Source organism: Oncorhynchus mykiss, chromosome 5 (genome assembly GCF_057628025.1).
Source record: "Oncorhynchus mykiss isolate SJ-2025 chromosome 5, ASM5762802v1, whole genome shotgun sequence".
NCBI classification, from domain to species: Eukaryota; Metazoa; Chordata; class Actinopteri; order Salmoniformes; family Salmonidae; genus Oncorhynchus; species Oncorhynchus mykiss.
The window spans coordinates 17967441-17989441 of NC_143026.1; the positions used below are offsets into that span (position 1 = coordinate 17967441).

Sequence of the window (22001 nt, forward strand, 5' to 3'; positions counted from 1 at the left end):
GACGTTGCACACCCTTGGCTGAATGCTGTGTGCAATATCCTAAGTTGTCAGAAAATACGAAAATGGTGGTAGAAAATGTTGTTTTATTAATTAAGACAGTACATATTTTCCCCAGTGTTTCATGGCAGCTCACCATTAAAGCTAGTTAACGAGGAAAATGATGCCTTTGCAGCCTGAATGGAAGATGCTTCATGTATGAGCCGGAAATGCACATCAATCCTAGATGATAGTTCAGATCTCCCGGCCACTATCGGCTTTGTGTTTTTACTCGAGGGCACTCGGAAACAACGGTATAGTGAAACCGTATTATTACAACATTATCTGGGAGATATTTTTTCTAGACGCAGTGCTCCCAAAATAAAACTACTTTTGCGGTCAAATTGGTGGCACTTTAGAGCCCTGTCTATGGGATTGTAAAATGTCATGTATCAATTTAAAACAAAACAAAAAACATATCTTAGGTGGGAATGGCAACAAAGTGAAACTAAGGCCTTTGTAGGCTGCATGTGAAAGAGCCAGGAATCGTTCTGCTCTGATAACTCTCTTCGCTCCACTGACCCTCCCTCCTCGCTTACCTCCCAACTCTCAAACTCCCTCCCTCCCACCCGCCCTGCTCACCTCCCTCCCCGCTCACCCACCTGACACCCAGGAACTTGGGTTGCTCCCCAGGGGCAGAGCACTGGGTCTCCATCTTCAGAGAGTCGATGTGGGCGATGGAGATGACAGTAGCAGCCACGTACCAGGGCAGGCCCATGAAGGAACAAACGATCAGTAGTATTGCTACCCAGAACAGGTCCAAATGGTAGCCTGCCCCTTTCTGTGAGGACCAGGAGAGGAGAAGGTGTGTCAGTAACCACTAACCACAAGCAAACAGAGTCTAGTTCCTTAAACAAGTTACTATTGATGTAACATCCAATATAAAGTGTTGAAAAACACCCCCAGAGCTCCCATTTCAGTCTCTACCCCTCTTCACCTACCCCCTAAAGCCATTTCTTCCCTCTTCTGCTGTGCCTCATTCTCTTATCTTAAGACATTATCTTGTCTCCTTACCCCTCTGACCCAGTGGCCCTTTATCCCTCAATTTTCCCCTTCCATCCCTCCCATCCTCCCTTCCTCTACATCCACCCCTCCCTTTCCCCTCCATCCCCTCCACCTTAAGTTTGTGCTCCTTCCTGTTCACGATGACGGCGGTGATCTGCTGGTCCATGAACACCAGGATGGTGACCAGGAGAGCAGGGAGGGCTGCTGCCAGATAAACCCACCACGGGTTCCCTCCAAATGGGGGCACGAACCAGCCACGGTTGGGGCTGGTGGGCTAGGGACCAGGAGCAGAGAGACACAGCCAGTCAGATATATAGTAGGTTAGGGTGGATAAACACACAAGACAACAGACACACATCATCCTTGCCAAGTAAACATTCATGGTTGAAGGATGTTGTTAGAAATGTCATTTTGTTGTTATAACATTACACTAACTCATGGAATATATTTTATATTACAGTTGCCCAGACAATAACCTAAAAAGTTACTACTTACTCTGTTTTCACAATTGACAGTAAGAAATGTGAAGGGAGGGTGACCACAAAAATGTGTGCGTAAAGTAGAGGTAAAGAAACACTTGCGCAGAATGTGATATATATTTTTTATTCTGGGGAAGAGGCTTCCAGTTGGGGGGGATTGGAGCAGAACGGGGTGGTTAACTTCAGAACCGATACTTCACCCCTCCTCACCCACACTCCCTCCACCACCCGAGACAGCCTAGAACCTGCCCCACATCGAGACACCCTAGGCCCTCCACCACTCGAGACAGCCTAGAACCTCCACCACTCGAGACAGCCTAGGCCCTCCACCACTCGAGAAAGCCTAGGCCCTCCACCACTCGAGACAGCCTAGGCCCTCCACCACTCGAGACAGCCTAGGCCCTCCATCACTCGAGACACCATAGGCCCTCCATCACCTGAGACAGCATAGGCCCTCCACCACTCGAGACAGCATAGGCTCTCCACCACTCGAGACAGCATAGGCCCTCCACCACTCGAGACAGCCTAGGCACTCCACCACTCGAGACAGCCTAGGCCCTCCACCACTCGAGACACCATAGGCCCTCCATCACCCGAGACAGCATAGGCCCTCCACCACTCGAGACAGCATAGGCCCTCCACCACTCGAGACAGCATAGGCCCTCCACCACTCGAGACAGCATAGGCCCTCCACCACCCGAGACAGCATAGGCTCTCCACCACCCGAGACAGCATAGGCCCTCCACCACTCGAGACAGCATAGGCCCTCCACCACCCGAGACAGCATAGGCCCTCCACCACTCGAGACAGCATAGGCCCTCCACCACTCGAGACAGCATAGGCCCTCCACCACCCGAGACAGCATAGGCCCTCCACCACTCGAGACAGCATAGGCCCTCCACCACCCGAGACAGCATAGGCCCTCCACCACCCGAGACAGCATAGGCCCTCCACCACTCGAGACACCATAGGCCCTCCATCACCCGAGACAGCATAGGCCCTCCACCACTCGAGACAGCATAGGCCCTCCACCACTCGAGACAGCCTAGGCCCTCCACCACCCGAGACAGCCTAGGCCCTCCACCACTCGAGACAGCCTAGGCCCTCCACCACTCGAGACAGCCTAGGCCCTCCACCACTCGAGACAGCCTAGGCCCTCCACCACTCGAGACAGCCTAGGCCCTCCACCACTCGAGACAGCCTAGGCCCTCCACCACTCGAGACACCATAGGCCCTCCATCACCCAAGACAGCATAGGCCCTCCACCACTCGAGACAGCATAGGCCCTCCACCACTCGAGACAGCCTAGGCCCTCCACCACTAGAGACAGCCTAGGCCCTCCACCACTCGAGACACCCTAGGGCCTCCACCACCCGAGACAGCATAGGCCCTCCACCACCCGAGAACCCTAGGCCCTCCACCACCCGAGACAGCCTAGGCCGTCCACCACCCGAGACAGCCTAGGCCCTCCACCACTCGAGACAGCCTAGGCCCTCCACCACTCGAGACAGCCTAGGCCCTCCACCACTCGAGACAGCCTAGGCCCTCCACCACTCGAGACAGCCTAGGCCCTCCACCACTCGAGACAGCCTAGGTCCTCCACCACCTTTATTTTACCTTTATTTAACTAGGCAAGTCAGTTAAGAACAAATTCTTATTTTCAATGACGGCCTAGGAACAGTGGGTTAACTGCCTGTTCAGGGGAAGAACAACAGATTTGTACCTTGTCAGCTTGGGGGTTTGAACTTACAACCTTCCGGTTACTAGTCCAACGCTCTAACCAGTAGGCCCTCCACCACTCGAGACACACTAGGCCCTCCACCACTCGAGACCCCATAGGCCCTCCACCACCCGAGACAGCAGAGGCTCTCCACCACTCGAGACACCCTAGGCCCTCCACCACCCGAGACGGCATAGGCTCTCCACCACTCGAGACGGCATAGGCCCTCCACCACCCGAGACGGCATAGGGCCTCCACCACCCGAGACGGCATAGGCCCTCCACCACCCGAGACGGCATAGGCCCTCCACCACCCGAGACGACATAGGCCCTCCACCACTCGAGACACCATAGGCCCTCCATCACCCGAGACAGCATAGGCCCTCCACCACTTGATACACCCTAGGCCCTCCACCACTCGAGACAGCACAGGCCCTCCACCACTCGAGACAGCCTAGGCCCTCCACCACTCGAGACAGCATAGGCCCTCCACCACCCGAGACAGCATAGGCCCTCCACCACCCGAGACAGCATAGGCCCTCCACCACTCGAGACACCATAGGCCCTCCATCACCCGAGACAGCATAGGCCCTCCACCACTCGAGACAGCATAGGCCCTCCACCACTCGAGACAGCCTAGGCCCTCCACCACCCGAGACAGCCTAGGCCCTCCACCACTCGAGACAGCCTAGGCCCTCCACCACTCGAGACAGCCTAGGCCCTCCACCACTCGAGACAGCCTAGGCCCTCCACCACTCGAGACAGCCTAGGCCCTCCACCACTCGAGACAGCCTAGGCCCTCCACCACTCGAGACACCATAGGCCCTCCATCACCCAAGACAGCATAGGCCCTCCACCACTCGAGACAGCATAGGCCCTCCACCACTCGAGACAGCCTAGGCCCTCCACCACTAGAGACAGCCTAGGCCCTCCACCACTCGAGACACCCTAGGGCCTCCACCACCCGAGACAGCATAGGCCCTCCACCACCCGAGAACCCTAGGCCCTCCACCACCCGAGACAGCCTAGGCCGTCCACCACCCGAGACAGCCTAGGCCCTCCACCACTCGAGACAGCCTAGGCCCTCCACCACTCGAGACAGCCTAGGCCCTCCACCACTCGAGACAGCCTAGGCCCTCCACCACTCGAGACAGCCTAGGCCCTCCACCACTCGAGACAGCCTAGGCCCTCCACCACTCGAGACAGCCTAGGTCCTCCACCACCTTTATTTTACCTTTATTTAACTAGGCAAGTCAGTTAAGAACAAATTCTTATTTTCAATGACGGCCTAGGAACAGTGGGTTAACTGCCTGTTCAGGGGAAGAACAACAGATTTGTACCTTGTCAGCTTGGGGGTTTGAACTTACAACCTTCCGGTTACTAGTCCAACGCTCTAACCAGTAGGCCCTCCACCACTCGAGACACACTAGGCCCTCCACCACTCGAGACCCCATAGGCCCTCCACCACCCGAGACAGCAGAGGCTCTCCACCACTCGAGACACCCTAGGCCCTCCACCACCCGAGACGGCATAGGCTCTCCACCACTCGAGACGGCATAGGCCCTCCACCACCCGAGACGGCATAGGGCCTCCACCACCCGAGACGGCATAGGCCCTCCACCACCCGAGACGGCATAGGCCCTCCACCACCCGAGACGACATAGGCCCTCCACCACTCGAGACACCATAGGCCCTCCATCACCCGAGACAGCATAGGCCCTCCACCACTTGATACACCCTAGGCCCTCCACCACTCGAGACAGCACAGGCCCTCCACCACTCGAGACAGCCTAGGCCCTCCACCACTCGAGACAGCCTAGGCCCTCCACCACTCGAGACAGCCTAGGCCCTCCACCACTCGAGACAGCTTAGGCCCTCCACCACTCGAGACAGCCTAGGCCCTCCACCACTCGAGACAGCCTAGGCCCTCCACCACTCGAGACAGCCTAGGCCCTCCACCACTCGAGACAGCCTAGGCCCTCCACCACTCGAGACAGCCTAGGCCCTCCACCACTCGAGACAGCCTAGGCCCTCCACCACTCGAGACAGCCTAGGCCCTCCACCACTCGAGACAGCCTAGGCCCTCCACCACTCGAGACAGCCTAGGCCCTCCACCACTCGAGACAGCATATGCCCTTCATCACTCGAGACAGCATTGGCCCCAGTGAAGTATGGTAAACTAAGATAAGGTAATAAACTCAGTGAATGGTTCTGTGTCTGAGTTTCAGGATCTCGGCAGTAGTACCCTGGATTATATAAGACTTTATAACAATGATTACAAAGACTTTATGTCTGCCTAAGACAAGGCAGCATTGTTCAGGCAGAGATCAGATTGATACATCAGTCCCTCTTGTGTAATTCTAGAAAACGATAGCACCTCAATCTATCAATCAAAACCAGGACCAGAGTATACTACATACACCTTTTCCTGTATTTGAATGTAAAGCCTTATCACTAACGTGAATGCATGTGTGAAACTGTGCACTATAGAACAAAATAAAAATAGAGGATTGTGGACATTATACAAGGTCAAAGTTGTAGAACAAGGCCTGTCTCAATGCTACTGTAATCCACCCAGGTTCTCACCTTGAATTCAGTTGGCACGATGAGCTTGGGTGTGTCCACTCCGACAAAGGCATCCACTCCACAGAAGATAACAATAGTCAGGATGATGGCAAAATCACTGATCAGCTTCCTCACCTACAGTACAATAGGGGGAGGAACATCATGTTGATTTTGACAGTTGACAGTTAGGCAAGGCTTTTGGCTGAGGCAATACAGTAAGGACTTCCCTTTTTCAATGTTACGTCCAGGGAAAGACTGACTGTACGTCACACAAAAAATGTTCTAAGGTGGAGCAGAATGTTTTTTAGCTAACCCATTATGGCCTGTGTAGTTCCTTTACTCATTGAGCTAATCAGGGTGTTCTAGCCATAATAATCACATTTTCTCACGTTTCACATACATATACACTACCTGTCAAAAGTTTTAGAACACCTACTCATTCAAGGGTTTTTCTTTATTTGTACTATTTTCTACATTGTAGAATAAGAGTGTGCAAAGTTGCCATCAAGGCAATGGGTGGCTATTTGAAGAATCTCAAATATAATATATATTTTTATTTGTTAAACAATTTTTTGGTTACTACATGATTCCATGTGTTATTTCATAGTTTTGATGTCTTCATTATTATTCTACAATGTAGAAAATGGTAAAAATAAAGAAAAACCCTTGAATTAGTAGGTGTTTTAAAACTTTTGACCAGTAGTGCATTCAGAAAGTTTTCCTATCCCTTCACTTTTTACACATTTTATGACATTACAGCTTTGTCCTAAAATGGATTAAATCCCCCCTCATCAAACTACAGACAATACCCCATAATGACAAAGGAAAAACAGATTAATAAAAAAAAATATATATATATAACATTTACATAAGTATTCAGACCTTTCACTCAGTACTTTGTTGAAGCACCTTTGTCAGTGATTACAGCCTCAAGTCCTGTTGGGTATGACACTACAAGATTGGCACACCTATATTTGCGGAGTTTCTCCCATTCTTCTCTGCAGATCATCTCAAGCGCTGTCAGGTTGGATGGGGAGTGTCGCTGCACAGCTATTCTCAGGTCTCTCCAGAGATGTTCGATCAGGTTCAAGTATGGACTCTGGCAGGGCCACTCAAGGACATTCAGAGACTTGTCCCGAAGCCACTCCTGGGTCGTATTGGCTGTGTGCGTAGGGTTGTTGTCATGTTGGAAGGTGAACCCTCGCCCCAGTCTGAGGTCCAGAGCAGGTTTTCGTCAAGGATCTCTCTGTACTTCGCTCTGTTCATCTTTCTCTTGATCCTCACTAGTCTCCCAGTCCCTGCCTCTGAAAAACAACCCCACAGCATGATGCTGCCACCACCATGCTTCACCGTAGGGATGGTGCCAGGTTTCCTCCAGACGTGACACTTGAGATTCAGGCTAAAGAGTTCAATCTTGGTTTTGTCAGACCAGATAATCTTATTTCTCATGGTCTGAGAGTCCTTTAGGTGCCTCTTGGCAAACTCAGAGTGGGCTGTCATGTGCCTTTTTACTGAGGAGTGGTTTCCGTCTGGCCGCTCTACCATAAAGGTTTGATTGGTGGAGTGCTGCAGAGATGGTTCTCCTTCTGGAAGGTTTTCCCATCTCCACAGAGGAACTCCGGAGGTCTGTCTTAGTGAAAAATTGGGTTCTTGGTCACCTCCCTGAATAAAGGCCCTTCTCCTCCGATTGCTCAGTTTGGCCAACTCTAGGAAGAATCTTGGTGGTTCCAAACTTCTTCCATTTAAGTATCAATAAGCAAACTTATTGAAAATGAAATACATAAGTATCTCATTTACATAAGTATTCACACCCCTGAGTCAATACATGTTAGAATCACCTTTGGCAGCGATTACAGCTGTGAGTCTTTCTGGTTAAGTCTCTAAGAGCTTTGCACACCTAGGTTGTACAATATAAATAATATAAAGTCTTGCCATAGATTTTCAAGCAGATTTAAGTCAAAACTGTAACTCGGCCACTCAGGAACATTCACTGTCTTCTTGGTAAGCAACTCCAGTGCAGATTTGGCCTTGTGTTTTAGGTTACTGCCCTGCTGAAAGGTGAATTCATCTGCCAGGGTCTGGTGGAAAGCAGACAGAACAAAGTTGTCCTCTAGGATTTTGCCTGTGTTTAGCTGCATTCCATTTATTTTGTATCCCAATCCTTAACAATTACAAGTATACCCATAACATGGTGCAGCCACCAGCATGCTTGAAAATATGGAGAGTGGTACTCAGTAATGTGTTGTATTGGATTTGCCCCAAACATAATGTTTTGTATTCAGGACAAAAAGTTAATTACTTTGCCACTTTCTTTGCAGTATCACTTTAGTGCCTTGTAGCAAACATGATGCATGTTTTGGAATATTTTTATTCTGTACAGGATTCCATTGTTCACTCTGTAAATTAGGTTAGTATTGTGGAGCAATTAGAATGTTGTTGATCCATCCTCAGTTTTCTCCTATCACAGCCATTAAACTCTGTAACAGTTTTAAAGACACCATTGGCCTCATGGTGAAATCCCTGAGTGGTTTCCTTCCTCGCCGGCAACTGAGTTAGGAAGGATGCCTATATCTTTGTAGTGACTGTAGTTAATAACCATGCACAAAGGGATATTCAATGACTGTTTGTTTTTTCTGTCTGTTTTATCTTCTTCTCAAAACTTCCCTGGTCTTTAAGGTTGAATCTGTGTTTGAAATTCACTGCTCGACTGAGGGACCAAACAGAAAATTGTATGTGTGGGCTACAGAGATGAGGTAGTCATTCAAAATCATGTGAAATACTATTATTGCACACTATCCATGCAACTTATTATGTGACTTGTTATGCAATTTTTTACTCCTGAACTTTTAGGCTTGCCACAATAAAGGGGTTGAATACTTACTGACTCAAGACATTTCAGCTTTTCATTTGTAATTGATTTGTTTAAAAAAATCAAAACATAATTCCACTTTGACATTACGGGGTATTGTGTGTAGGCCAGTGACATGTGAACAATGACATCACAATAATAATTGATTGTATGTAAACTTCTGACCCACTGGGAATGTGATGAAATAAATAAAAGAATTGTGAAAAACTGAGTTTAAATGTATTTGTCGTGGCCAAACATTTTGAGAATGAGACAAATATTAATTTTCACAAATTCTGCTGCCTCAGTATCTTTAGATATTTTTGTCAGATGTTACTATGGAACACTGAAGCATAATTACAAGCATTTCATAAATGTCAAAGGCTTTTATTGACAATTACATGAAGTTGATGCAAAGAGGATGTGTTCGTACCATTCTTTATTCATGGCTGTGTTCTTAGGCAAAGTTGTGAGTGAGCCCACTCCCTTAGCTGAGAAGCAACCCCACACATGAATGGTCTCAGGATGCTTTACTGTTGGCATGACACAGGACTGATGGTAGCGCTCTCCTTGTCTTTTCCGGACCAGCTTTTCTCCGGATTCCCCAAACAATCTGAAAGGGGATTCATCAGAGAAAATGACTTTACCCCAGTCCTCAGCAGTCCAATCCCTGTACCTTTTGCAGAATATCAGTCTGTCCCTGATGTTTTTCCTGGAGAGAAGTGGCTTCTTTCCTGCCCTTCTTGACACCAGGCCATCCTCCAAAAATCTTCGCCTCACTGTGCGGGCAGATGCACTCACACCTGCCTGCTGCCATTCCTGCTCTGTACTGGTGGTCCCCCGATCCCGCAGCTGAATCAACTTTAGGAGACGGTCCTGGTGCTTGCTGGACTTTCTTGGGCGTCCTGAAGCCTTCTTCACAACAATTGAACCACTCTCCTTGAAGTTCTTGATGATCCGATAAATGGTTGATTTAGGTGCAATCTTACCGGCAGCAATATCCTTGCCTGTGAAGCCCTTTTTGTGCAAAGCAATGATGACGGCACGTGTTTCCTTGCACGTCACCATGGTTGACAGAGGAAGAACAATGATTCCAAGCACCACCCTCCTTTTGAATCTTCCAGTCTGTTATTCAAACTCAATCAGTATGACAGAGAGATCTCCAGCCTTGTTCTCGTCAACACTCACACCTGTGTTAACGAGAGAATCACTGACAATGATGTCAGCTGGTCCTTTTGTGGCAGGGAAGTGGAAATGTTTTTGGGGGATTCAGTTCATTTGCATGGCAAAGAGGGACTTTGCAATTAATTGCAATTCATCTGATCATTCTGGAGTATATGCAAATTGCCATCATACAAACTGAGGCAACAGACTTTGTGACAATTAATATTTGTGTAATTCTCAAAACTTTTGGCCACGACTGTATATGTGTGTGTTCTATATGTAAATAAGTGTTAACTTATTGCACTATACAGTATCATTTAGCTCATAACTCTATAAATATAGCCATATTGTAAAGAAGTAGCAGGCATCTTCAAACACTGACTGAACCCACAGAAACCCCCTAAACCAGATACTGGACTCATGTTGTGCAATAACCAACAGTTCAAAGCCTTTACGATGTTCAACAGGGCCCTCCCTGGCCTGGCCTGGGTGATGGAGGAAAGCTACAGTGCATGGCCTCCTGGGAAAGTTCAGCCCTCCCTCTCTGTCCCTGCCATGGGGAAATTAATGAGTGATATTTTAACATCTACGGTCCTGCCGGGCTGTACAGTAACAGCCAGCCATGCCGTGAGATGCAGAACAGATAAGGCAGTTGGCAGAGAGAGGAGCAACGAGCAGGGTGAAGTGAGCCTTGCTCTGGGCCTGTATTCAAAAGGCGTCTCACAGTCAGAGTGCTTATCTAGGATTAGGTCCCACCTGTCCATAGGATCTTAAGTTATTATCTAAAAGGCAAGGTAACTAATGTCTTTGCGTGAATGAGAACAAGAGGAGGTGGGTAGATCTTCAATAGGCAAGACAGAGATGAGTACTACTTCTCATGTATCAGACTCTTCATGTATTTTAGGATTCATGAGGTGGAAGTGTAGTTGTTTAGTGTTGGTGTGAAGTGTGGGGTTAATACACAGCATCTTAAGCAGTTCGTCCACTAGGTTTGTGTGTTTTAGGACACTGAAGTGCAAGTGTAGGTGTGAGTTTGTTTGATACATAGCACCTTAAACAGTGTCAGAGAGTGACATCTGACTTTCCTGCTAAGACTCTCTTTGACATCAGAGCCTATCAAATAACCTGAGAATGTCACAGCAAGGAGGAGGGAGCAGGGGGGTATAGAGCGATGTGCTGTACATCATGAGAAATCGCAATGTAATAAAACCTGGAATACCAGCAGCTCAGTAGATACTAACCGGATCAAAGGGTCAGGGCTGTCGGGGGGGGGGGGGGTTCCTCTGAAGTAAGTTTCACTCCACTGAACCCAAACATGGCTCATGGAAATTCGCCAAGAATTTAAAGATATTCGCCAAGAAAAAAAAGATATGGTAGGAACATCATGCAGTAGGCATATGACTTCTGTCCATCAATACCATCTGTATGCACAATAACCTGATTGTATTGTCTACACAATGTTGACGTTTTAATTTCTTTCGCCCTTTTCCCTTTTGAAAAATCAACCAAACTTGTATCCTGAAACATGATTGGCCAACTGGGCAGTAAAACTAAGAACCTGCAACATGATCGGCCTACGGAGCTGTCACAATTTTGATCCTGAAACGTGACTGGTCGGGGCTGTCAGTCACTCACAGTGGTGGGGAAGAAGCGGCTGAACTTAAACTTCTTGAGGGACATGGAGCAGGTGTAGGTCCCCAGGAAAAGGATGAATGACATCAGAGTGACGTCAGGGACGAAGCCACAGGCTGGACCAATCAGCTCGCCGCCGTACACCACACACTGCTTCTTGTCGAGAGACGCCCATGTGGCATTTACCGACTACGGGAGAGACAGGCACACACAGACAAAACCATTACCTTATTTGTCATGACTTCAGGTTTAAATGAATCAGTACATACAGAAGCTGCTAAAACCAGACCAAAAAATTAGTTCACAACATTTGTGAATTAAACACCTTTACTATTTATTGAAATATTGATCTAATTTAAAATCAGGTAATGATAGTGTTCTCTATCAACAATGCATCTGTATGGTTGATGGATAACACTGTCATAACCTAATTAACCCACACCAGCTCAGACTCATTCCTGTCTGAGACACACTCAGAAATATAGATTTCCTTCAGACCTTCTTGTGACTGAAGAATATATGGCTGTCAGAGAAGAAATACTCCAGTGACTGCTGCTTACCAGATCAGCATTGTTTATCCAGGCAGAGGCATCGATATAGAGACCCGTCATATTGCCTGGATGGAAACAAACAAACAGTGAGGTCTCCTCAAAACCACTTTACGGGGAACTTGTCAAAACTATAATGTGCATTTTCCTCAAGCATATGCAGTGTTACCACAGATAGAACAAAGAGACAGATATTTCACTGGATGTATAAATGTGGCGCATCCGCTTAGCGTTTCCACTCACTACCAAACATGGTAGTGAGAGGAAGCCCACTGGCCGGCAGTGGGAGAAGATGGAACGACATGGATTTTGGCCGACATTCTGCACATTTTCTCATCGATTAAACATTTGATCTCCATGCAGTTTTCTGTTCCCAAAACTAGAATCTGTTATGAACAGAGTGGACTAATGATATCTCTTAAGTGAACACAAACTTGGACCATGTGATTATCTCCAGTTTAAATATTGTGAAAAATGGTGTAATGTTTGCTTTCTGGACTGTTCCGTCAGCAATAGGAAGTGAGCAATTTGAGAGCCCAAGAAACACAGGCCAAACCACAGAACCAGAAAGAGATTACATTTATATTGACTAAACCCTCTTCGGTAGCTACACCCCTGTTGTCACCTGGACAGGCCCACCTTAATCATTAGCACTTCCTGATCTGATTGGTTTAAACTACAAAACAGCCAATGGGCTGCGAGCACAGTGCTGATAAGCGTACCGTCGTCCGGTGGGGGCATGCAGCGGCAGTCGTACATTGTGACGTAGTTGGGGTCATAGTCAGCGTTGATGGGGTTGTAGTGGGCCAGCTTCAGCATCTTCTTGAAGGCGTCGTAGATGAAGATGAAGGAGATGAGGGAAGAAAAGCCCTCCTCTGTGAAGCGTGTGAAGTACTTGACCAGGGAGCTGGCATCTGTGGCAACCAGCACCAGGCAGAAGAAGGCTGACCAAAGGCCGATCCACAGCCTGAACTCCAGATAGTCAAAGTCATGGTCTCTGGAGGGGAAAGAGAGAGAGTGAAGGTATGACCATGGTTAGTCTAAGAGCAGGCCGACCCACAGCCTGAACTCCAGGTAGTTAAAGTCATGGTCTCTGGATGGGAAAGAGAGAGAGTGAAGGTATGACCATGGTTAGTTAGTCTAAGAGCAGGCCGATCCACAGCCTGAACTCCAGGTAGTTAAAGTCATGGTCTCTGTAGAGGGAGAGGTCGGAGAGATGGTAGAACCATAGTTTAATATTAATGGATTAACCTTTATTGAAACCGGAAGTCCCTTCTAAGGCACTTGGAAGTTTCTATCCATAAATCAATGTTTTCACAGCATGTATGCGTGTATCAGAGTACCAAAAGAAAGACTGATGGAGGCTGTAAATCCAGCTCACAAAGTAATAGAGTGCATGGCGGCATAGGGTCAGACCCGACCCGAGGAAACATGGCCCCGTCGGCTCATCGTTGATAGTTTCCATTCACGGTGTGACATTCAATGAATGTAAATGATTGATAATGGAACATAGCTAAGCCAGTGTTGTCTGTAATGTAATGCTAGAAGAGGGTCTACTCTCTGGGATGGCAAGAGAAGGTAAGGAGGAAGAGAAAGAAGACGGAACTGAGGGCAGTTTGTTTGTTACTGTGAATACAATTTTTGTTCAAGATACAAATACTTGACAGTGGCTAACGTCTGACTGCAGAAAAAATTCATATTGTTTATGTCTATCATGAGTATTATTATACTGAACAAAAATATAAACGCAACATGTAAAGTGTTGGTCCCATGTTTCATGAGCTGAAATAACTGACCACAGAAATTGTCAATACGCACAAAAAGCTTATTTCTCTCAAATTGTGCACAAGTTTACATCCCTGTTAGGGAGCATTTATCCTTTGCCAAGATATCCCATCCACCTGACAGGTGTGTCATATCAAGAAGCTGATTAAACAGCATTATCATATGATCATTACACAGGAACACCTTGTGCTGGGGACAATAAAAGGCCACTCTTAAATGTGCAGTTTTGTCACACAACACAATGCCACAGATGTCTCTAGTTTTGAGGGAGTGTGCAATTGGCATGCTGACTGCAGGAACTTCCACCAGAGCTGTTGCCCAATAATGTAATGTTCATTTCTCGACCATAAGCCGCCTCCAACATCGTTTTAGAGAAGTTGGCAGTATGTCCAACCAGCCTCACAACCACAGAGCCCGTGTAACCACGACAGCCCGAGACCTCCTTCTTCCCCTGTGGGATCGTCTGAGACCAGCCACACGGAGAGCTGATGAAACTAAGGAATATTTCTGTCTATAATAAACCCTTTTGTGGGGGAAAAACTACAGTAATTCTGATTGGCTGGGCCTGGCTTCCCAGTGGGTGGGCCTGGCTCCCAAGTGACTGCGCCCCTGCCCAGTCATGTGAAATCCATAAATGAGGTCTTAATGAATTCATTTCAATTGACTGATATCCTTATATGAACTGTATCTCAGTAAAATCGTTGAAATGGTTGCATGTTGCTTTTATATTTTTGTTTAACTAGATTTTTTATTAAAGGAAACAGGAAGCCGGAGGTTGTCAATAGAAAATCGAGATTCTACGCTGCCCAAAAGGAACACTAAACACTTGTGGTTGGAGTTAGGATATGTGGTGGGCACCATGGTACCCTTGAGCCAGTTCCACATACTGTACCACTGGTAATCCTCACAACAACAGTCCAACTCTGAAAACAAACAAAACATCTCTAGGACCATTATAGCTGCTAATTTGTTTTACTTCTATTGAATTCTCTCACAGACACATACAGTGGGGCAAAAAAGTATTTAGTCAGCCACCAATTGTGCAAGTTCTCCCACTTAAAAAGATGAGAGAGGCCTGTAATTTTCATCATAGGTACACTTCAACTATGACATACAAAATGAGAAAAAAAAATCCAGAAAATCACATTGTAGCATCTTTAATGAATTTATTTGCAAATTATGGTGGAAAATAAGTATTTGGTCACCTACAAACACGCAAGATTTCTGGCTCTCACAGACCTGTTACTTCTTCTTTAAGAGGCTCCTCTGTCCTCCACAGTTATTTGCAAATTATGGTGGAAAATAAGTATTTGGTCAATAACAAAAGTTTCTCAATACTTTGTTATATTCCCTTTGTTGGCAATGACAGAGGTCAAACGTTTTCACAAGGTTTTCACACACTGTTGCTGGTATTTTGGCCCATTCCTCCATGCAGATCTCCTCTAGAGCAGTGATGTTTTGGGGCTGTTGCTGGGCAACACAGACTTTCAACTCCCTCCAAAGATTTTCTATGGGGTTGAGATCTGGAGACTGGCTAGGCCACTCCAGGACCTTGAAATGCTTCTTACGAAGCCACTCCTTCATTGCCCGGGCGGTGTGTTTGGGATCATTGTCATGCTGAAAGACCCAGCCACGTTTCATCTTCAATGCCCTTGCTGATGGAAGGAGGTTTTCACTCAAAATCTCACGATACATGGCCCCATTCATTCTTTCCTTTACACGGATCAGTCGTCCTGGTCCCTTTGCAGAAAAACAGCCCCAAAGCATGATGTTTCCACCCCCATGCTTCACAGTAGGTATGGTGTTCTTTGGATGCAACTCAGCATTCTTTGTCCTCCAAACAGGACGAGTTGAGTTTTTACCAAACTGACCATATGACATTCTCCCAATCTTCTTCTGGATCATCCAAATGCTCTCTAGCAAACTTCAGACGGGCCTGGACATGTACTGGCTTAAGCAGGGGGACACGTCTGGCACTGCAGGATTTGAGTCCCTGGCGGTGTAGTGTGTTACTGATGGTAGGCTTTGTTACTTTGGTCCCAGCTCTCTGCAGGTCATTCACTAGGTGGGGGAAGATGAAACGTGGCTGGGTCTTTCAGCATGACAATGATCCCAAACACACCGCCCGGGCGTGTGGTTCTGGGATTTTTGCTCACCATTCTTGTGATAATTTTGACCCCACGGGTTGAGATCTTGCGTGGAGCCCCAGATCGAGGGAGATTATCAGTGGTCTTGTATGGCTTCCATTTCCTAATAATTGCTCCCACAGTTGATTTCTTCAAACCAAGCTGCTTACCTATTGCAGATTCAGTCTTCCCAGCCTGGTGCAGATCTACAATTTTGTTTCTGGTGTCCTTTGACAGCTCTTTGGTCTTGGGCATAGTGGAGTTTGGAGTGTGACTGTTTGAGGTTGTGGACAGGTGTCTTTTATACTGATAACAAGTTCAAACAGGTGCCATTAATACAGGTAACGAGTGGAGGACAGAGGAGCCTCTTAAAGAAGAAGTTACAGGTCTGTGAGAGCCAGAAATCTTGCGTGTTTGTAGGTGACCAAATACTTATTTTCCACCATAATTTGCAAATAAATTCATTACAAATCCTACAATGTGATTTTCTGGATTTTTTCCCCTCATTTTGTATGTCATAGTTGAAGTGTACCTATGATGAAAATTACAGGCCTCTCTCATCTTTTTAAGTGGGAGAACTTGCACAATTGGGGGCTGACTAAATACTTTTTTGCCCCACTGTACACTGAGTATACAAAACATTAAGGACATCTCCTCTTTCCATGACAGACTGACCAGGTGAATCCAGGCGAAAGCTATGATCCCTTATTGATGTCACTTGTTAAATCCACTTCAATCAGTGTAGATGAAGGGGAGGAGACAGGCTAAAGAAGGATTTTTAAGCCTTGAGGCAATTGAGACATGGGTTGTGCATGTGTGCTATTCAGAGGGTGAATGGGCAAGACAAAAAATGTAAATGCCTTTGAACAGGGTATAGTACAGTAGGTGCCTGGCACACAGGTTTGGGTCAAGAACTGCAACTCAGCCGAGGTTTTCACACCGAACTGTTTCCGACAGACAGAGGCAGACAGACAGAGGCGGCGAGACGGAGAAGCAGAGAGACGGAGAGGCAGAGTGGCGGAGAGACATAGAGACAGAGAGACAGAGTGGCGGAGAGACGGAGAGGCGGACAGAAGAAGAGATGGAGAGGCGGACAGAAGGAGAGACGGAAAGAAGGAGAGACGGAAAGAAGGAGAGACGGACAGAAGGAGAGACGGAAAGAAGGAGAGACGGAAAGAAGGAGAGACAGAAAGAAGGAGAGACGGAAAGAAGGAGAGACGGACAGAAGGAGAGACTGAAAGATTTAGAGACCGACAGAAGGAGAGACAGACAGAAGGAGAGACAGACAGAAGGAGAGACAGACAGAGAAACAGAGACAGAGAAACAGAGAGACAGAAGGAGAGAGACAGACAGAAGGAGACAGACAGACAGATAGAAGGACAGACGGAGAGAGACAGACACACGGAGAGAGACAGACAGACGGAGAGAGAGGCAGACGGAGAGAGAGAGGCAGACGGAGAGAGAGGCAGACGGACGGACGGAGAGAGACAGACAGACAGAGAGAGACAGACAGACAGACAGACAGACAGAGAGACAGACGGAGAGAGACAAACAGACAAAAAGACGGAGAGAGAGACAGACGGAGAGAGACAGACAGACAAAAAGACTGAGAGAGACAGACAGACGGACGGAGAGAGAGACAGACAGACGGAGAGAGACAGACAGACGGAGAGACAGAGAGAGACAGTCAGACGGACAGAGAGAGACAGACAGACGGGCGGACAGACAGAGAGAGACAGACAGACGGAGAGAGACAGACAGACGGAGAGAGACAGACGGAGAGAGACAGACAGACGGAGAGAGACAGACAGACGGAGCGAGACAGACAGACGGAGAGATACAACCCATATTTCTGTTTATTTATTTTCCCTTTTGTACATGGTTATAACACTGTACATAGCCATAATATGACATTTGAAATGTTTCTACACCTTTGAAACTTTTGAGAGTGAAATATTTACTGTTCATTTTTTATTGTTTATTTCACTTTTGTTAATTATCCATTTCACTTGCTTTGGAAATCTAAACATGTGTTTCTCATGCCAATAAAGCCCTTTCAATTTAATTGAGTGAGCGAGTGAGAGAGCTAGAGAGAGAGAGAGAGAGAGATGAAGTATCAATATCTGTGGTGCTCAAAATGCGGGTGTAAGAGAGCTCACTTGCTGAAGTTGAAGAGGAGCCTTTCAAACACCAGTACAGGACCTGTGCTGCTGAGAATGGTGAGAGGCTGGCCACCCAGCAGACAGAATATGGCCCCCGTCAGTGCCGTGCCCAGGAAACTCTCCAACACACCCTGAAAGAGGAGAGGGACACGGATAGGCTGGTGAGTCAAAGAAACAGCATACAGATAGAGACACGCAGATAGATATGTTTGTCCCAAATCCATTGAAAGTGTTAGTGGGTGTCCTGGTGGGGTTAAAGGTCAAGGACACAGTAAACAGTGATGGTCACATTCCAACCACTGTTGTATATGTTTAAACCAAATGGGACTGGACAGAGAGCGTTTGGTGGAGGACTGGCGGCAAGGTCTGGTTGCAAACTACTGTTCTGGTACCCTACCCTCACAAATAAAACGAAGCACATGGTAACATTTTTATCATCTAAAGAAATACATTTAGTTTCTGTGTATGTATGGGAACTGGGAATTGTCAAGTGTGCAATTGAAGCTAACTACATCATGATATCAATCTGCTGATTCAGCGAGATCTCTATTTCCCCCATCACACAGCTCCAGACACACAGAGAGCTGTTATACTGCCCCATCAGGACAGACAGCCCTGTTCAAGTTCACATTGTGACATCATGTGTTTTTACTAGGTGTCATTTACACAGCATATCCAGGCCTGGGTGGGAGACAGTGGACAGCTGGGATGCAGGATCAGAGCTGCGCTACCTGGAACACTGTGCTCCTGTGGCTTGGACAGTTAAGGCTTCTGGGAAAGGTCAGAGGTCAGTCGAGGAATTCCCTTCCCCTTCTCTCATGCAATCGGGAAGACAGGGGAGGGTGAGACGGGGCAGTGACAAGGCTATCTGAGTAATCTGGATCTGTGGTTATTTCCAGAGCAGCCAAATCCCCTGAGGACAGCCCTCCCTGCGCATGCCTTCCTTGACCAACACATCCGGGGGAGGCTGTGCTTGTTTTTAGGTTCAGGAGTTCTCTGTAATCATGTCACCTGGTCAGATCACATAGCGATAAAACGATATCTTCGCTGTTTGACAAAAACCTCTTATCTCCCAAACAAACTTTTTAGGAAATGTAAAAAATTGCCATATTTTACAATTAACAACCAACCAAACTTCAGAAGCTAATTTGAATACATTTTCTTGGTCCTAGAGTCTTGAAATGTTCAGAGTACATTTAGGGGAGTTATGTAATTTTAAATCCATGTCAGAAAGTATTAAAGTGCACACTATGTTATAAGGGTGGAGAATCGGGACACAGTCAGGTCTTTGCCCTTACTTACATTCACTTATGCTGTTTTGCTCCTTTCAAATGATTCTGTTTCGAGAAGAGAAAACAGAAAGAGACTCACCTGCATGTTTTCTGTAGCATCTCCTAGCAACCCTCCGAAGGTGATGGCGTTGGTCACGGTGCCCAGGTAGATAAACAGGATGGCGGAGAGCGACTGGATGTGTATGGCGTCGTAGAAATCACTGGCGAAGAACGGCAGCTTTCGCTTGATGTCCAGGATGAGGCCACCACAAAACCTTAACAATGAAAATGTGACAGTTACATTTATGCCACAAAGTCTTTATTTATGGTAAAATTATCTTAAGATGTAGCCTTGTAAAGCGGACGGATCCCTACGATCCCCATGCTGTTTTGGTGAGCGTAGCTATTTGTCTGATTTACGAGACTACTAAAGATGCTGTTTCATCACAAATCAGTGTCTGCACAAAGCAGAACTAAAAGGCAACAGTAAACAGTGGCTTGCTTTGGCCACACACCTGAGGTGTTATTTTCTGAAATTCTTCCACCCTGAAGAAGGCACAGTGATGCCGAAACGTTGGTGGTTTACCCAATAACTTGCTGGGCACTTGTATATAGCGTGCGAATGTCTTTATTTTCATAGCCTACAGTTTACTCGTTGTTAGTCAGCACCTCTAATAACTATTTTGGGTGTGAACCAGCTCATGCTTTTCACTGGAATTCTTTAGTAACATGCGTAGTGTTACAGTGTTATAGCTAATCATTTTAACACTGTACTCCAATATCAGTGAGAGTTGAGGCCCTGCTGAGTAACATTTTGTCACTGTACTACATGTTGGTATCACAGGAGGTTGGTGGCACCTTAATTGTGGAGGTTGGGCTTGTGGTAATGGCTGGAGTGAAATGAGTGGAATGGTATCAAATACATGGTTTCCATGTGTTAGATGTCATACCATTTACTCAGTGGGGACCCATCAAGTTTTGAGCCCCACATTTTAGCGAAAAAAAAAAGAAAAAAAAATAGATATGTATTTGTTTATTTTGGGGGGGGGGGGGGTTGCCTGTTTTGCGTGTTATTTTGGCATTAATACGTGTCACATATCAGTTTGCTTTCTGTGGTGGTGGAGCAGGCCAGCAGAAAATAGGAGCATTGCACCGTGATTGGCTCAGTGTTCTGTCACTCATGGGGACACTACATCACCCGCCTTTAGTAAGGGTAGACATCAAGAATGTGAGCCCTTTGGGTCCTGCCATAGACTTAGATTAGAAGTGCCCTTCCAAGAAAGCTCAAGATCATTGGCCACAGATAAAATCTACAGTAGCTTTGATTGGACTGATCATGTCAACATCTTACTTTCAAAATCTTAGCTAGCAGTCATCATCATGAATCAAGTCAACAATCTACTGGCAAATCCTTTTAAATCCTTGTCATATGAAGAGAAATAATGAAGAGAAATTATAGATAAAACGTATCGGTGCTCATCGGCCATAAACATCACACAACAAGTTGAAAATTGCAAATTCAACAATGAGTTGTTTGGAAGGAATTGGTGACAGTAGCTAACCTGGGAAGTCGGGAATAAAAGCACTCTCACTGAGAAAATACGCTTTGAACGGTCATCCAACTCGAAACCTTTCTCTTTCTCTGATGACAACATTTTCCAACGGAGGACCGCCGCGCACAACAAGGGGAGTCCAAAAATGGCGTATATGCCGCTGCATAAATTATGTAATATGTCAGGGAGATATGTATACTGTAGCAAAAAAAGTCATACTAAGTGTATGTTGTGTAGTAATATGTCAGGGAGATACAGTGCCTTGCGAAAGTGTTCGGCCCCCTTGAACTTTGCGACCTTTTGCCACATTTCAGGCTTCAAACATAAACTGTATTTTTTTGTGAAGAATCAACAACAAGTGGGACACAATCATGAAGTGGAATGACATTTATTGGATATTTCAAACTTTTTTAACAAATCAAAAACTGAAAAATTGGGCGTGCAAAATTATTCAGCCCCCTTAAGTTAATACTTTGTAGCGCCACCTTTTGCTGCGATTACAGCTGTAAGTCGCTTGGGGTATGTCTCTATCAGTTTTGCACATCGAGAGACTAACATTTTTTCCCATTCCTCCTTGCAAAACAGCTCGAGCTCAGTGAGGTTGGATGGAGAGCATTTGTGAACAGCAGTTTTCAGTTCTTTCCACAGATTCTCGATTGGATTCAGGTCTGGACTTTGACTTGGCATTTCTAACACCTGGATATGTTTATTTTTGAACCATTCCATTGTAGATTTTGCTTTATGTTTTGGATCATTGTCTTGTTGGAAGACAAATCTCCGTCCCAGTCTCAGGTCTTTTGCAGACTCCATCAGGTTTTCTTCCAGAATGGTCCTGTATTTGGCTCCATCCATCTTCCCATCAATTTTAACCATCTTCCCTGTCCCTGCTGAAGAAAAGCAGGCCCAAACCATGATGCTGCCACCACCATGTTTGACAGTGGGGATGGTGTGTTCCGGGTGATGAGCTGTGTTGCTTTTACGCCAAACATAACGTTTTGCATTGTTGCCAAAAAGTTCAATTTTGGTTTCATCTGACCAGAGCACCTTCTTCCACATGTTTGGTGTGTCTCCCAGGTGGCTTGTGGCAAACTTTAAACAACACTTTTTA

At 46.5% G+C, this 22001-nt stretch overlaps 1 protein-coding gene across 3 annotated transcripts in view; it reads right to left on the minus strand.

Annotated features, from left to right (window-relative positions):
* nbc (sodium bicarbonate cotransporter) overlaps positions 1-22001 on the minus strand; it is an 89506-nt gene that overhangs the window by 16543 nt on the left and 50962 nt on the right. For all 3 annotated transcript variants that reach the window (XM_036976497.2, XM_090233545.1, NM_001124325.1), the window contains 8 exon segments: positions 19441-19615; positions 18067-18200; positions 12719-12993; positions 12009-12064; positions 11452-11637; positions 5826-5939; positions 1154-1315; positions 639-817 (listed from right to left, as the gene is read on the minus strand). In XM_036976497.2, coding sequence (XP_036832392.1) covers positions 639-817; positions 1154-1315; positions 5826-5939; positions 11452-11637; positions 12009-12064; positions 12719-12993; positions 18067-18200; positions 19441-19615 — 1281 coding nt within the window.